The sequence below is a fragment of the Anarhichas minor genome, unplaced genomic scaffold, assembly GCF_050575085.1.
Source record: "Anarhichas minor isolate MPS153535 unplaced genomic scaffold, ASM5057508v1 ptg000030l, whole genome shotgun sequence".
NCBI classification, from domain to species: domain Eukaryota; kingdom Metazoa; phylum Chordata; class Actinopteri; order Perciformes; family Anarhichadidae; genus Anarhichas; species Anarhichas minor.
This window is the reverse complement of record NW_027466476.1, coordinates 8,946,529-8,963,515: the sequence shown is the minus strand read 5'-3', so window position 1 is coordinate 8,963,515 and position 16,987 is coordinate 8,946,529. Positions and strand designations below refer to the sequence as shown.

The window sequence follows — 16,987 nt, the reverse complement described above, 5'->3', positions numbered from 1 at the left end:
CAAGATCAAAGGGAAGAATAAAATAAAACGTAAAGCTTCTGAGGCGACACTTCAGAAGTACTTGGAGGGGAGTGGATACCTCTTGTAATCAGTTTGTAAGGAGGCAAGGTTACAGTTTATGGCAGCTTTTTTTTAAATGGTGAAGGATTTGTTGATGCTTATTTGTAATGCATTTGGCACATTTGAAACAAATGTCTGTCTCACTTTTCATACTATTTTTAAATAAATGGAGGAATATGATGTTATATAATGTATGTTGTTTTTAAAGTATAATCACTTGAAAATAAGAATCGCTGTGTTTTCGGTACCTTAGAATGAGTCATTAATAAAAGAGGCGGGTTCTCTTTGCGGAGTCGGCGGCCATGTTTCTACAGTAGCCCAGAACGGACAAACTAAATACTGGCTCGAGAAAGGACCAGTGCTGTTTTCATTTTTTTCATGTCAGCTGCTGTAGTTCTCCTACACGCTTGGCACACAGGAGAAGTTTCAGTTCACCGCTAGATACCGCTAAATCCTACACAATGCACCTTTAGGTAGATAAAATAAATGATAAAGTCACGATTTTAGCTATTTTTCAACTGTTTACAGAAGTAGTATGACATTTTGTAAAGTTGGCATATTTGCTTTCTTGCTGAAAGTTGGATGAGAGGATCAGTGAAGAGCAGAATCAATGTTCGCATCAAACTCTCAGCAAGGTCGCAACATTTTAGTGTTTCCCAAAATGTCAAACTATTCCTTTAAAAAGCTATAAAATAAATGGCTTTGTTCAAATAAACTCAGCAACTGACATCGTTCCCATGTGACCGTAATTAATCAACTTGCCAAAGAGGCAAATTAAAAGGGGCTCTAATACGTTTTCTAATTACGACGGTTTGTTTTCTCGGCCTTCACAATGATTAATTGTTATGCTCTGGCCATCTATCCCTTGTGAACAGGCTACGTTGCCTGAGGTAGAAAGAGAAGCTGATAAGAATCACCTACAGAGAGCCACCGGTTTGGACTCCAATCACTGTATTGCAATTTGTGGACAGATGGACAGAGCACGGTGAGGCAGATAAGTCTGTCAAAGTCCCATCAAAGCAATGCAAGAGGACAAAAACACTGTAACAAAGATTAATGTGGGCCCTGTCCTCCTCAAATTAAGCGATCAATTAATATTCAATTAGAAGTTCCAATGTTTCGTGGTTCTGAATGAGCTTCAAACGCGTCGGATATAGAATATCATCAGCAATGGTCCACATATTTTACATAATTGAGAGAACAATTTGATATACTTTCCTACCACTGTTGTGGAGATTCTTAAATTCTATTTTTTTTATTTCAACACAAAACAGCTTTGTCTGTACCTTCTATTTGTTCTATAAATGTAATGCAATTTTTTGGCAAATAAAATGAAAGCTAGATCATACGGTCCTGTTCCCTTTTCTCAAGCACAAAGAAACAAAACGCCGGCCCTCACCGATAAAGCCTTTTTTTATAGTGGGTAAAACTGCTTAGTGTAGCTGAAACACGTTCAGTTTTAAATGAGACCGATTATCTGAGCGCTGGTGTTTTGTTTCCTTGAGCCTTGGCACTGCCGTGCACTCAATACAAGATGTGGAGCTGTGCGTGCTGCTACTTTCCATTGTATCGTGCACATTAAACCCACAAGTTTTATCAACACATTTTAAAATACAGAATGTTCAGCATGCTTACGTATACCACCCTTAACTACACACATTATCCAGTGTTGAACTGCTCTTCACCTGTAACGCAACACTTCATAAACTTTTAAAAAGGTATGATCAAATACATTTTAATTGTCACCATTTATAAAATAGAAACCCCATTTCATTTCACAGTGACTTTTATTAAATAGTTTCATATGCATGCACTACACACTGAAGTAATGACACATTCTTTGCTGTATTTAATATATAAAAAAAACAAACATGAAACAGCTGTTACGTTCTTCTAAAAATGAAGCCTATTTTATGACATGAACCGGTTTGAGGCGAGTCCTGATGGATGAGCTGCCTGCTACGTAGACCTGATGATCATCACGGATGAATGTATGGAGCGTTCGATGCACTTATGAAGTGTAAATAATCACAGATTTTGTCCATTTTCAGGTTGGTCTTAGACGTCTCCATCTCTTTGCCTCTATAATGCAAAATTGTCCAAGACAGCGGTTCCTTTGCAGAGTCTCCTCTCCAAGCACCTTTAGGGGTCCGAACAGGGACGCTTGTATTGACCCGCTGCTGTTAGAACTCTTCCTAAACCCGAGAGGGAAGTCGAAATGCTCACACAGGAAGGAGCTCTGGAGGACTCTCTCCGTAGCAGTACTTTGCTTGAGGGTTTCGGTAGGTGTTCTCATGTTGAACACTCTGCACGAGGAGGAAAAAGAATAAACATGTTCATATATTGAAGTAACTTCTGCTGCTGAATGAACCCATTCAATAGGTTAAAATTGAGCGTGAAACTTTTGTCTCCTAAAACAACAGAGCATTTGAATGTTTATGCGTGGTAATAAAATGTAAACATTCATTCAGCTCCAGAAACCATAAAATGCTGATTTTAGGAATTTGTCTGATGCTCTTATTGACGGCAACTAACAAACTTGCAAAAGATACATTCTAAAATGTGTAAACATTTAATATTAGGAAGAGCAAAGATCAAAGCCGGGGCAGAATGAATGTGAACAAATATAATCATATTCATAAAGAGAACAGACAAAATTTGTTGTTGCCATTTTTTTACGTGTAGGAAATTGATGAGACAATAGCAATGAATCATAGTGAAACATTCATCAAAGTGCATCTTCTGTCTAACTTTGACTGTCCAAAGAATAGACAGATGAATATCATGCTTTCAAAATGACTACACTAGCGTTTCAGACTGACTCTGTATTCATGAAGATAGGATTGTGTTCTGTCAGAGTTTGAACGTTTTCACGTTCGCTTATCTCGTAACTCACTTGAGAAGAGGTCCGACACTTGGCCAGGCACAGCTCAAAATGATCCTCCACAGCGGTGAAGAGGTTCTGGAAACCTTCCGCTGCACGATTCAGGAAGCGCTCAAGGAGAAGTTGCTGAGGAAGAGTTCACAGATAAGAGAGAGTGAGCGTGTGTGTAAAACACACAAGCACAGATTCCAATCTGCTCAACCGGTTCTTTCTTCCCCTCGCGGTCACTGCTGTGTTTAAAAGGCAAACTCAATATTCAACTTTTAAAAGATCTAGCATCTGAATTCTTGCATTTCAGGATTGTTCATTCATATAAAATGCATGCATGCAGCATGTAGACACATTACTTTCTAGATGACAGTAACGCCCCACGACCCCGAACATCCTTGATGTGACAGATTACCTTATCGGGCTGGAGGCAGCAAGACACGCAATACTCATAGATGCTACAGCAGCCGTTGGCCAGGCAGCTTTTACAAATGTACTGTCTGGAGCTGGGAGCGTTGACGTTACAGCAGCCGTTAACCAGCAAGTCGTTTCTCTCGCAGACGTAACCTGTAAAACATTAACACGGAGGAGAACATGCATTGATTAGAGGAGCTGCCGTGCTATCATCACTGTATGGTGGTGAGTAACGGCTGCACTGCTCACCAAGTTCGTCTGTGAGCAGCGTCTTGCCCTGGATGGAGTTCCTGCACTGAGTGATCTGCCGGCTGCTGTTGCCCAGGTTGAAACGCACTTTCCAGGGGATGCGATGGTCTGAATCTCTAACCTCTAAGAGCGTGCGGTCCCGTATGGTCCGCTCCTCCTGCACAATTCACACAGGGGAAGGCCATGAAATGCGGTCAGAGAAAAAAACTCGACAAAGTTCAGAAGCGGGTCAGACAATATGATGAGATATAAAGTGAGATCAAGAGTGGAGAAATAAAATGGTCGGCAATATAATCTAGTAATCTTTTAAGCAAACATGCAGAGAATTTACTAGTTACATTTTTTTTTTGTTATCTGTATGAGTAAACTGAATATATTTGGGTTTTAGATTATTGAAAAACAAGTAACCTAAATGTTAGGTTGGGCTGTAAGAAATTGTGACACAATGGTTCAGTAGATAGACCGTCCACATGTTGAATTGTCCTCTGTGTCCTCAAGACACTGAACCCCAAATAGATTGATCTTGCAGTACCATTTATTTGGAGGTATCTCATGTATTAAAGCCATTGCGGACAACATTTTGAGTTGGGTTTGCAGGAATTTTGCATCAAAAACAGACATCCCCGTCAGGTTACTTCTTAGATTTAGTATTAATGTACTGCTGCAGAAGATACTACCATTTAGTGCAGTGTGAGTTTGTGTACCTGTTTGAGCGTGCTGGTGAGAAAGTAGATGAGAGACAGTCCGAAGACAACTCCCAGCACCCAGCGCTTCCTCAGTAACCGCCGTAGCACCATCATAGCATGGCTTTCCAGGGTCGGTCCAACACATCAAACCTCCAGAGGGAGAGGGGGGTATCAATTCCCTGACTGACGTTATTTGTCAAGACTGTAACGACGTGATGACTCGCACAAAAAACGGCTCTGCAAACTGACGTTAACTAGCTTTAACTGACAACTGTGATAAATAACGTTACAGTTAGCATTACCAACAAGACAATAGCTAACCCATGTTGCAGGTTTGAGATGCTGACGGATAACAGATAGCTGTAAATATGAATAAAGCTCTGATAAAAAACAGTTAACTGGTGTGCACGTAAGCTAGTTAACTGTGCTTCATCATAAAAGCCTGCTTTGTTAGCCTGCTAGCTAGCTGTCGTTAGCATTAGCTTTCTCTTTTAGATAAGCTACACAATGATGCCAATAAACAATATATTATGAGGCAGCCTATTATTTTAAAGAACACAGCTGTGTATCGTCCGACGTTACGTCTAACGAACAGCCACTGTTGTGTTTATCCAGCGACGTCTTGACATCCACCATCTGCAAAACAAATTTTCCAACACGGATGTGGTGTGGTGGGAAGGAGGACGCTGATTGGTGGATACGAGGACGTCGATGACGCACTACAGGAAGTCTTTAGAGCTGCACTGTCGGAGCATCTTCTCTGCTGCAGCATCAACAACCTAGCTAAACCTGACACTAAAGCTAAACCTGACACTAAATATGCCAAGAACTGCGGGGCAATTCACAGAACTTACTCAGGTAAAGTCGTCTGCAATGTTGTTCAGCTTACTGTCTAACGAATAAAAACGCACTCAAAGGCAGAATAGCTGAGGAAACGAGCATAGCACCGGCCTCTCTCTGTCAGTCAGAATCTGTTGATTTGCATTTTTGCAGGGCTGGACCATGTGGTGGTGAGCGGTATGCCATGCAGAGGAGACACAGCAGCAACACGGATGGCATGCCCCCTGAAAGGTGAGAAGAATAGCTCTCAGGAGCAGCACAAGCCCTTTGTTTGTGCCAAATGTATGTGGACCCCCCCTGTCTACATGCATACAGCCTGTCTTTCATTGTCTAGTGATACCATAGATGTCTACCATCTCCCTGCAGTAATCAATTATTTGCCTGTGCTTGGGCCAAACCAATGTTTAATTGCAATATTTAAAAGCCAGATCCATAAAGAACTTGACTCTTCTGCACAACCTCAGAGAGGAATTTTACTATACAGGATATGTAAAATGAAGCATAGCCATTGTCTAGGCTTAAGATGTTTTTTGTATCCTCACTCAGGAGCCGAAGCCAAACTCTGGGATCAGAGAGCAGCCTAGATGAGGGTGGTGTGTTTGACTGCCTGAAGCCCGACTCTCCCGCTTCACCCCAGCAGATCTTCTCCGGCCTGGTGGGCGTCCCCTCCGGCTCTGTCTCCTCTGCCCAATTCCAGGCAGCCGGCTTAGTCCTGGGCTCTCCCCCTGAAGTTTTTATCCAGATGACTGCATCGTCCAGAGAAGAAGGAGGCCCCCACCGCACGGAGGGCGGACCCTTTCTCCCTCGGCCGCCCCCGCACCACCATCACCACCACCACCACTTCCACCACCAGGCCCTGCAGCACAGGACCTCCTCTCTGCTCCAGCAGGCCGCTACGGCGGGCGGCTCAGAGAGGCACAGCTCCAGGGAGGAGGCCCAGGAAGACCCGTCCACCCCGGCCCCAGCCCTGTCTGAGCTGAAGGCAGTAGTCACATGGCTGCAGAGAGGCTTCCCCTTCATCCTCATTCTGCTGGCTAAAGTCTGCTTCCAGCATAAGCTAGGTAGTGCTGCTAACGGTGTCAGATAATACGCTACTTGCATCACAGAGTCATAAGGTGTGGTTTAGTGATGATGTTGCACTTCTCTCCTGCAGGTATTGCTGTGTGTGTGGGCATGGCCAGCACATTCGCCTATGCCAATTCCACGTTTAGGCACCAAGTGTCATTACGGGTAAAACATCTCATCTTTTCAAATGTTAGTTTAAATACTGAGACATACATAGTCTGAGATCAAAGTCAGGCTAAGCACATGCCGATATTAAAGGATAAGGCTGGTGTTATTTCATATGTTTATGCCGCTGCCCCGACAACAATGTTTTCGGGTTGTTCGTCCGTCCATTGTTGTAATATCCTAAGAAAGCAGAAAAGGACTTTCTTTAAATTTCGCACAAAAGTCCACTTGCACTCAAGGGTGAACTGATTAGAATTTGGTGGTCGAAGGTGACGATCAGTAGTCTGTGTAATTCTCGTGAATACGATATCTCAGGAACACCTTGAGGGTTAGTTTTTGTCTTTTTTTAAGTGGCTCGTAGGTGTAGTTTCCTTTTTAGTAAAGGCAGAGTATCCTTCTAAAACAGGGCACTTTGGTTTTTATCAAACATTACTCAAACAGGAGTTGATAGTGCACTTGTTGGGGACTATTTTCAGCCATGGATGAATGCACATTGGGTGCTCTAGTGAGTATTTACAGCAGCGGGATGGTGTACATTGGATTGACTCAAGATAAACTACAGTAACTAAATTACAAAAAATGCAACCAAAAACTGAAGTGAAAAATGAAACGCCCCAGAGCGTTCTTGGCAAATACACGAGAGCGCGTACACACAAGCTCACTGTTAGACGGACTAATAACGCACCGCAATGTAATAAGAATGTGTGACATTATTGCAAGTGTTGATTTACAATTTTATATTTTAAGAAATGTATTGTGAGTTTCTCTTCTATGTTGCCAGGCGGAACGTTCTGTATTTGTTGCTCTTTGGATCATCGGGTTCCTTGCAGGGAATATAGTGTATCTCTACTACACGTTCAGTCAAGAGGAGCTGCAGAACAGGTAGTGTACACGCAGGTATTTAACAGTAGCTTTGTGTTTTTTTTCTACGCCTGCCATCTTATGTTTTTGATTTTTTTTGATACGTTTTATGTTTTCCCATTCTTCTTGTGTTGTGTAAGCCATTTCATTTTGACTTCCATTTCCTTTAGGGAACGTTCCTGTTCTTGTCTGGTCTTGTCCTGTGAGTATTTTGTGTTTATTTCATGTTTTGGTTTCCAGAGCGTTTTCTTGAGTTATGTTAAACATTTGCCTTTCTGTTGCTTGTCATTCTTCCATGCTGTGTGAAACCACCAGACCTCCCATTAACAACTCATCTACCTGTTTTCTTTTTCTTCTAGCCTCATATTTGCCAGGCCCAACCTCAACAGCTTTGACTTCTTCGATCTGATCTGGGCTGTGGGCATCACCGACTTTGTCCTTAAGTACTTCACCATCGGCCTGAAATGCTTTGTCCTCTTCTTGCCCAAGATTCTCCTGGCCTTCAAATCCAGGGTAAGACATCCACATTGATTCCTCTGACCCTTAGATCTACAGAAAATGTGAATTATTCTTACATCTTCTTCATGGGACACAGTTTACATTATATCCATAAGTCATTACTAGAAACTTTAACTGTAAATTTGCAGTTATAATGGCATTTTGAAGTGCTGAAGTTCGTATTTTTTTTGAGTTGTTCAAGCAAAAAAGCAAAACAAGTGATCTGGTTCCAGCCCCTCTAATGAGAGGATTTGAGACTTTCCTTTATTTTCTATCAGAATTTCTGTTGTAGGTTGTAACAGTCTGACAAGACACAACCGTGTGCTCTGTAAACATGTAGCAAGTATTTTCTGCCATTTTATAGACATTTTAAAGATTATTTTTATTATTTATTTCTTAATTGCAGCCCTCATTATGTGCATTTGACATTTGCTTAAACTGCAATAAATGCTTGCAGCTTTTTGCCCTATAACCACTTTATGGCAAACCTTTTGTGCATTTGATCAGTTGACAGCAAACAAAGGCCCAAATAAAGAATGAGGCTAACTTTTAACCTTAAGGTTTTGAATTCTTCGACTTCTTGCAGCTGCTTCTCAGCAAAAGCCGTAACAGCATAAGAGCATGTAGGAGTGTATTTGTCCTTTTAAACACATTAGTGAGCGTATAGACCGACCAAGCAAACCTTGTATGACGCACTTAAAAGGCATCTAATCTGAGTGTCAATGAATAGACTGCCATATTCATGTTTAGCTTATCCATAACACGGTACAAACAATGATTGAGTTACAGGAAGTTCACTGACAAAGTTGAGGAACTTGGTAGACAATATTAAAAAAAGAAATCAGCTAAACTATGATGCAATACTCCGCTGAGTGTAGAAAGTGCTGAAGGGTCACAGTGTGAAACTGCTTTGTATTCATAAGGTCTGTGTGCGTGGTTAGTCTGGCCTGAGGCAACTGACTATGACTGCACACACACACACACACACACACACACACAGATAGACTCTGATTTTCATACAGGTGCAGCTCATATTCCGCGTGCGTGTGTTTGTGTGTTGGATAGAGGGGAGGAGGGGAGTAGAGGGGAGTATTAGGATTACATTTTCCACTGATAAACAGACCTACAGGCCTATCGGAACCACGACAGCCAACAACTGAGCTCATTTGCCCTCGAGGGGATTGCACGGGTGAGGTCATCCCTCCCTGGAGCTGGACCATTACCTGTACCCTACACACACACACACACACACACACACACACACACAGATATACTACACCCACGTACATAATTTTACAGCTTTAAGGGACACATGTTGAGGATCTTAGCGAATCCCAGATTGTATCATCACTAGGACTGTGACGGCCGAACAGTCCCGTCTATTCTGAACTCCATAAAGTCACATAATCAGCCCGTCTGCTTCGTTACTGCAGAACAAACGCGGATGCACTAATGATCCGACATAATCACCAGCGTCAGCGCATACAGAAGTTCCATGACGAGGAAGGGCTCGTGTCTTCCTGCTTGTGCATGAATCTTATTCATTGTGTGCTGCTGTGAGTGTTTTCCTTCTTGTTTACGAGGTGTCTCTGAGTCTCCTGCTTCCTAAATTTGGTGGTCGTAACATCGATCTGTGGTTTATTTTTTGCTCTGTTGGTGCTGCTCCACTTGTCTGCTCTGTTTGCCTCGAGCAAGATTTAATGTTGAAGACTTTCTGCGGCTGTTCAACAGGAGCATGAGTCACAAGTTAAGTAGGGCGAGTAACTATTCTTTCTTTTAAACTGATGAATTATGTTAATATTATTATTGATATTAATTGACTTCATTGTTCATACAGGTCTTAAAGTAAAATATGACCATTACTCCAAAGGTTTAAGGTGACGTCTTAAAGCCCACATATCTAATTGTTTAAAAACAATATAAAACACAGAGAACAGAGAAGCAGCAATGTGTGGCATTTTTGCTTGATAACCTACTGAATTGATTCATTTTATTATTAAAGTCAAATTTCATTCTAACATTATCATATTGTATTGATTTGTTTGGAATACATAGAGGAATAACTTCGTGCAGGGTGGAGAAAAGGACAAAGTCACAATGGGTACCAACTGAAACCCCAAAACTTTAAAGTAACCTGTGGAGTTTTTGAAACCTAGCAGTGCCATGTTACAATGATTTTACTTGTGTGTGTGTGTGTGTGTGTGTGTGTGTGTGTCCCCACCAACATCGTGCTGTTGGTTCCACTGATCAGCAGTCGGTGGCTGTAAAGCAGCAACACGCGTAGCAGTGTGAAAACAAAGACGGCAAAGAAAAAGAAGATTATAACCACATTTTAAGCCCCACCCACTTACCCGCAGATTTAATAGATAGCAATGTAATAATAACGGCCTCGTAGATTAGAAAGTAAAGTTGTGTGTCTGTTTCTGTGTGTAGTTATGGAGTGGATAAAGAGATCAGACGATGTAATATAACCAGAAAGGAGGAAACCACTCGAACAAGGCCTGCAGTGGAGCTTACTCAAACTCCTTGGCTTCTGTCCAAACTTAAGATTTGACAGTTTGTGCGTGGGCGTGATGGGCACTGTGGGATACGAGGCTGAGGGGACAATAAGGAAGATGAATTAGCCACTAGCAGAGGCCTTCCTCCCCGACCAACCTGGCTGCTTGTGGCTCTTTACCCACAGTCATCAATCTTTGTCAGCGAACATCCAGGAAGTCATTATGCAAGCTGGGATGCCACAGGGGCCATTAGGGAATCAAGTTTGCCTCCATTTTGGTCCCCTCTGTTTTTAACCGTACCCAATTCACTTAATGCACTTTGTAGCAGTCAGAAGTTCAATTTGTTCTTCGTGATTATTTAGGGAAGGGGTCCTTTTTTAAAGGCAGCTAGCAAGCCCCCGTAGGGCTGGGTTTAATGTGGGCATTGGGTAGCAGGTGGAAGGAGCCGCTGCCAGTTTCCCTTGCAGTGTGGGGAAATTGCCTGTACTGCTGTGAAACTGCGGAGCTCTGGACAGCAGCCATGTTTGGGCTGGAGGCCTGCTGTTTTAAGCTTTTAATACCGCACTGCTCTTGACTAGATAGAAGAGTGCCTCGAAGCTGTTCAGCTCTTTTCCGCTTTTTGGACAGTAAAAGAGTGGATCAAAGGAAGAATACATATTGTCTCGATTTTAGTATTTTTTCATTCAGTCAAACTTTGGTTAAGCCTTAAAAAGGTCGCCTTTGTTTTTGATGTTTTTTTTTTCAAAGGCACTGCCAGTTTAAAAATAAAAATATTAGGTGGGCACATTCCCAGTCCCTGCCATCTACTGGACCATCGTCTGCATATAAGAAGTGGACCTCATCACCGTGATGTCACCTATTGGTTTGTGGACTACGGGTTTGAAGCCTCGACTTGCAACCAGAAGTGACATGAGAGGTTGGAGCTACAATCGAACTCTGAATAAGACATTTTCAGGAGACCAAAAAAATGACAATTGACCTTTTTGTGAACTAAAAACACACTGAAAAAGGTTAAAGTTCTAAGACGAAAACATGAACAACTCCCAGACCGGACAACGCCGTGGTAGCGACCTGTCAATCACAAGGTAGCCCCGCCCTAAAGCTTACCCTGCTTTATTGTCTATTTACTCTAAATGGGACCATAATTTACTCCATGAAGAATTCTTGAAACTAGCGATTGAGACCATACATGTGTTTACAATGTTTACTGAGGTAATAAATCAAGTGAGAAGTAGTGTCATTTTCTCACAGACTTCTATACAATCAGACTTCTTCTAGCAGGCGTCGCTCCTCCAATGCAAGTTGAATGCACTTCAAAAAAAAAAAGTTGGATAGAAGCGCCAAGAGAGGCCTCCTCTACTGTTCTACTTTCTAATTTGTGTGTGTTTATCTAGGGTAAGTTCTACCTGCTGATAGAGGAGCTGAGCCAGCTGTTTCGGGCCCTGGTGCCCATCCAGCTGTGGTACAAGTACATCATGGGAGAAGACCCGTCCAACAGCTACTTCCTGGGAGCCACACTCATCATCATCTACAGCCTCTGCAAGGTAATCTGTGCCCGGTAGCAAAGCATCTAGCAAAGATCAATATAGTGTTCCAACTTATATAAATTAAATATAGACTGCACACAATTCAATTCCTGCATCAGAATTAATTAATAAGACGTTCAAGGGCCGACAACAGATGGAGGACAAACTCCTGTGAAGAAAAGAGCTCAGCATAGAAAAATAGAAGCAAGTGAAGCTGCCTAAAATATGAACATTGCTACTTAAATACTAAAACCCCTTGAGCACTTTTCTAGAGCTTACATTGTTCTTTACAGCCCACATTAAGGAAAGTATTATATTATTATTTTTAGAATAATCAAAATCATGATAATATTGTTACTCTTAGAGACTTACTGGAGCTCAGGTCTATAGTGATGGTGGTGGAAGACAAGAGGTGATAAAGGCTGCAACAAACATGTATTTTCATTATCGATTAATAGGCTGATTATTTTCTAGATAATGTCGATTATTTTCTCGATTATAATCTTTGCGTTCTCCCAGTTTGGGAGTATGAATATTTTCAGGAAGTCTCATAGCAACACTATTTATGATAGATCTATGATTCATACAATAAGATTTATGTGATATGTTGTGTGCACAGTAAATGTTTCGGCTCCTGGGTGGTACTAGAGTAGAGTTCGTGGGGTGTTAAAAAGGAAAAGGGTTCCTCCTCTAGGGGAGGAGGAATTAGATGAGCCTCTGATTTTTAGCCACTCTAGAAGTGAGGCTGTAGAAATGGCAGCGTCAGTTAGACGGGCGGGCGGTCGGTCCACCACTTTGGTCCAGACTGCGTACATGTAAAACAAATGTTGTAGTGATGGAGTATAACTGAAGGGGGTCATCAGGAACATTTTTGATTCATCTGTTGGGGATCCACAAAGTGAATGGGGATCCAGAGAAAAAGAGGGAAATGACTTGAGAGGGAGGCTTGATGAAAAGTTAGCTCACCAAAATGATTAGAAATCATCTTCAATGTTATTCTTCCCCTGGATTGGAAAGATATTTGGGCCTGGATTTTAAAACTGAAAGAGAAACCTTAGGTCACAGCAAGGCCAGTCACTGAGCAGAGGCATAAGGGAACTTAAAAAGACTTTCGGAGAAGGAGATCTTTAGAGCCATGGGTCAGATTCCAGTCTGTCACGACATCGCAATGGGAAGCTGAAATAGTGAAACTAGTTGTTGCATGAATGAAACGCCGAATGACGGCGTGATGAATTGTTTGAGGTTGTCACCGTCATGTGGTCCGTAGAGTGTGTTGACAATTATAGTCGAGACTTCTTTTAATACACCAGTGACTCAGCAGATGTAGCTGTGGATGATGGGCTTGTTCAGCTGAACTGGGTGGACAGTTTCCTGGGGGTGTGTGTGTGTGTGTGTGTGTGTGTGTGTGTGTGTGTGTGTGTGCTGAGGTGCAGCACTCTGGTGTTTTCCAAGATAAGGCAATGTTAGCAGTGTGTCAATATTAGAGTATGCCGATGTGCATCAGTGGTTGATTCACCGTTGTCATGCTGTTTGTGTCACACAGGATAACGGTACGATAGAGTTTAGAGAAAAATGTTAAAATGCATAACCAGTAGAAGCAGAGTATCGCTTTATGTTGAATAAAATCCTAGAGATTAGAGATGTTACTTTGCTGAGTTGCTCTGGAGAAAGTGCTAACTTGTTCAGGTCAGTGCAGTTCAAAGTGCTTCACAGATGACAGACGAGCCAAGACTGAACAAGTGTGGCTGCTGACACCAACAGAAAAGACGAAAGCAATTCAGCAATTAAACAATTTGAGACCATTAGACGCGAGACAATAAAATGATCAAAATGTAATAAAATATAATTAAAAGCTATGATCACGGTAATAGTAGTAAAACAGTGAAATACAAATTAGATCAATAAAACAATTACAATTATTCAACTTAAATACAATGCAATAAGTGAATAATATGATTAAAAATAGGAGGGCTTCTGGGCAGTTGTTGTTTTTTATAAAAATCTGATCGTGCTTCTTTATTGTTTTGCAGTCCTTTGACATCTGTGGACGAGTGTCTGCCATCCGCAAGGCCTTGGTCATGCTCTGCAGCGCTCAGGTGAGATTCAAACAATTTTTATCCTTTTCACATATCAGTAAACACACAGAGATATGCTCAACTTTGTGTTTTTTGCTTTGAGATTTAAATAAATCTAGGGGAGTTTAAATTTCCCTCTTTTCTGTCTCATCCAGAGTTATGGAGTGAGGGCAGGCGGTCAGCAGTGCAGCGAGGCGGGCGATGTCTGTGCCATTTGTCAGGCGGATTTCAGAGACCCCATCGCCCTTCTCTGTCAGGTAAGGACTCTGTGAAGTAGTCGGAGACTGCTGAACCTCTGACCACAGCCAGCATCACCCATGGGTGAGGTTGGGTGTGGACAGAAGTGTGCTAAGTTGCAGCTGGAACAATTCAGTGTCAATGGAGAAAGGTGAGAAGTTAATGCACCAGAAGTTCATAAAAACAGGTGCTTTCAGCTGGTTTTAAGTTGCTCTTTAGATATAAACGGGAAAGAAAACGACCATTTTAACAGTGTTGCCCTCTGTAGATAACAACATTCAGGGCTGTAATGAGATTTAAAGAGATGTATTTATTTAGAGACATACGTTAGCTATAAGAAATGTCGCGTGTGCGTTCTGTTCCTCTGCAGCACGTGTTCTGCGAGGAGTGCCTGTGCTTGTGGTTCGACCGGGAGAGAACGTGTCCGCTGTGTCGCTCCACCGTCATTGAGACCCTGCGATGCTGGAAGGACGGCACCACCTCGGCTCACTTCCAGATCTACTGAGCTCCGAACACGCATCATGTGCCCCCTGGGAAGACGGGATTGTGCTGTATTGCGAGTTAGACAATGGTGTGTCATCTTTCGCTGTTTATCTTAGTGCGGTAACTCTTTAAATCAGGGTAAGCATAGTAACACACTGGGGACTTTAATTTTAGAATAATTTCTAAAGACCAGGGGGTCTCATTTATAAAACACTGCGCAGGATCTCCATTAAATGTTTGCGTACATTCAAAGGAGGAAATGCACATATTCCAAAAAATTATCTTGGGGGGGGGGGGGGGGGGGGGGGTACCTGCATCAGATAGCTGTTTTCAGTTTGTCTGTGTACAGTATGCTGTATCTGTCCCTATGGAATAAACCATACATTAATCACTCGAGTCGTGTTAACTGCAGCGATTGTAAACACAAAAACTAAGATCGTACTTGGCGATATATGCACATTATTAAACTGTTGATGCTCTGTTCTGCAAAGTAACGTGTGATATGAAGTGAAATCATTATACGTATAATGATGCCTCTCAGATTTAATATCTACATTCCGGCTTCAAATCACCACCTCACCATCTACGTCGGCAGTTTCCCTGTGTCTCCAAAATGTTTGTGGGTCAGAGTTTCTGTACAGGTGCACACATTCTCCCGTCAAGTTTGTTTTTATAGATCACAACTTCTGCGTGGGAAGTGAAGTTCACCTCTTTCAGGCCCCTTTTTGTGCGTACGCCCCGGTTATAAATGAGACCCCAGAGCAGAAAGATTTGTTGATCACATTACTTTCAGTGCAGACAAGTTGAGCACATTGGTGGTAGAGGCCACGTGCACAAACCAATTTATCAACGTGGTATCACTTAAAAGAAACTTAAACCGTTTTACAATTGTCATATTGTTATGACATCAGTCACCTTTTTGTGTGCATGTAGAATAAGCCAATATTGTCAAATGTTAAACAGCATTTTATTTTACACTCTACACACGATAAAGAATGTTCCTTTGATTTAGTGTGGTGGTAATGTAAATAGTCTCACTCAATTTGTGGTAAATTTGGCACATTTCTTTTGTATATTCTATAATTAATTACATTTTTATTTGGTATTTAGTTTTAAAGTTTTGCGATATTTATTTTGAAAGACTTTGAACACATCAAAATGTCTCAGAACGATTGTAAGAATAAAATCAGTAGGTCTGTCAGTAACAAAAGGTTCTTGGTAAGCGGTAAGGTTATTTAGATATTGAGTAATGAACGTCTAGTGGTGTGTGTCAGCAAGGCACCGTAGTCAGCATTTTATAGATTCTTATTAAGTGTGGTGCAGATGCTGAAGTCAGTGGGATGTCACTTTGCATTTCTTTTTCATTGAGTGGGAGCTCATGTCTGATAAGCTTCCATGTTACAATCATCATTTCATTGTTATTCCATATGAATATTGTTGTTATGAATCACTTCCTTTCGAATAGTCATTCTTGAGTTGCATAATAGACACTAAATGCAGAGTGCATTGCAAGTGTGGTCTTCAGTTTGAAATTAAAGCACTTTGAGCTCATTTTGCCAAGCGTATTTCTTGTCTCATTGTAAAGACACCTGCAGAGAATTTATTTCAGAAAGATTTTTATTACTTTACCGACTAAAAATCCATATGAAATATTTAATAAAGTATAAATAGCACAGACTTTTATAAAAGACAGTTTCAGTAATTCTGCTCACATTACACTTGATATATCACAGAAAAAGCTTATTTCCAGAAATCACAGACAGCATTGACAGCATAACTTCCGATGCGCAGGTCCAGTATCTGACGAAAAGCCGCTTAACACTGCCCCCAACAGATAATGCTAAAGCACAGGAGAATGTGTAAACATCATCTAAACACTGTAGAAAACATCTATCAAAAAACATCCATCCTCTCGGTATTCACATGTTTACACTTACAGTATAGCTTATGCAAAAAGGTACAGTGCATTATGAAGCTCACAAACTGGTCTATTTCAGTGCATTTCTTTTTTTTCAGGACTGCTGCACTAATTGTAGGCTTATACATTTAAAGGTAACATCAAGTCTAGCCCCTCTGCCTTGAATGCACTCACGTGGTGGGAGGTGGAAATTCAAAGGAGTCCTATACGTAAGCTTTTCCCTCCACTGTACCAGGGGAGGATTACATCACCGTTTTTGTAACTGGGATGAGAGACGCAAAGGGGGGAGGACGTGCAGCCGGCTGACTGCAGGGCTGCTGGGGTTCAGTTAGCTCGTTATGAAACTCTCAGTGCATTTGCATCGGGCCTGAGGAAGTCTTCATGACATACAAAGTTTAGTCAGACTCAAAGTTACGACCCTGAAACGCTCATTTAAATCCGCTTCCTCCTCCTCCTCCTCCTCTTCTTCCTCTGTCGGACTCGCTGCACACTTTCCAACCATGGACCGCATCCTCCGACTCTCCTGCATCCCTCGATTTT

At 41.8% G+C, this 16,987-nt stretch overlaps 2 protein-coding genes across 4 annotated transcripts; one reads left to right on the top strand and one right to left on the bottom strand.

The window, feature by feature from the left end:
• Positions 1-1,828: 1,828 nt before the first annotated feature.
• spring1 (SREBF pathway regulator in golgi 1) lies at positions 1,829-4,955 on the bottom strand. 3 transcript variants are annotated; one of them, XM_076104500.1, is made up of 6 exons: positions 4,864-4,940; positions 4,300-4,431; positions 3,596-3,752; positions 3,348-3,499; positions 2,957-3,070; positions 1,829-2,366 (listed from the first exon to the last, which is right to left on the bottom strand). In XM_076104500.1, exons 2-6 carry the CDS (start codon positions 4,393-4,395, stop codon positions 2,283-2,285), a joined length of 603 nt encoding a protein of 200 aa, XP_075960615.1. In that variant the 5' UTR covers positions 4,396-4,431; positions 4,864-4,940; the 3' UTR covers positions 1,829-2,282. The 3 variants fall into 3 exon arrangements, with proteins under 3 accessions (XP_075960615.1, XP_075960616.1, XP_075960614.1); XM_076104501.1 differs by having other exon boundaries at positions 4,875-4,936; XM_076104499.1 differs by having other exon boundaries at positions 4,300-4,955.
• Positions 4,622-14,822, top strand: rnft2 (ring finger protein, transmembrane 2). Its single transcript, XM_076104503.1, has 10 exons — positions 4,622-5,139; positions 5,275-5,352; positions 5,668-6,182; positions 6,275-6,351; positions 7,133-7,233; positions 7,572-7,725; positions 11,603-11,752; positions 13,765-13,830; positions 13,965-14,066; positions 14,417-14,822. Exons 2-10 carry the CDS (start codon positions 5,306-5,308, stop codon positions 14,549-14,551), a joined length of 1,347 nt encoding a protein of 448 aa, XP_075960618.1. The 5' UTR covers positions 4,622-5,139; positions 5,275-5,305; the 3' UTR covers positions 14,552-14,822.
• The last annotated feature ends 2,165 nt before the right edge of the window (positions 14,823-16,987 follow it).

Bases quoted from the DNA above. Each gene is read 5' to 3' on its own strand.
- spring1 (XM_076104499.1), bottom strand. From the start codon at position 4,395: ATGATGGTGCTACGGCGGTTACTGAGGAAGCGCTGGGTGCTGGGAGTT. The intron at 3,753-4,299 runs GTACACAAACTC...TGAATTGTGCAG, and splicing joins TCACCAGCACGCTCAAACAG to GAGGAGCGGACCATACGGGA. The intron at 3,071-3,347 runs GTAATCTGTCAC...ACTCTTCCTCAG, and splicing joins GCTGCCTCCAGCCCGATAAG to CAACTTCTCCTTGAGCGCTT.
- rnft2 (XM_076104503.1), top strand. From the start codon at position 5,306: ATGCAGAGGAGACACAGCAGCAACACGGATGGCATGCCCCCTGAAAG. The intron at 6,352-7,132 runs GTAAAACATCTC...CTATGTTGCCAG, and splicing joins GGCACCAAGTGTCATTACGG to GCGGAACGTTCTGTATTTGT. The intron at 13,831-13,964 runs GTGAGATTCAAA...TGTCTCATCCAG, and splicing joins TCATGCTCTGCAGCGCTCAG to AGTTATGGAGTGAGGGCAGG.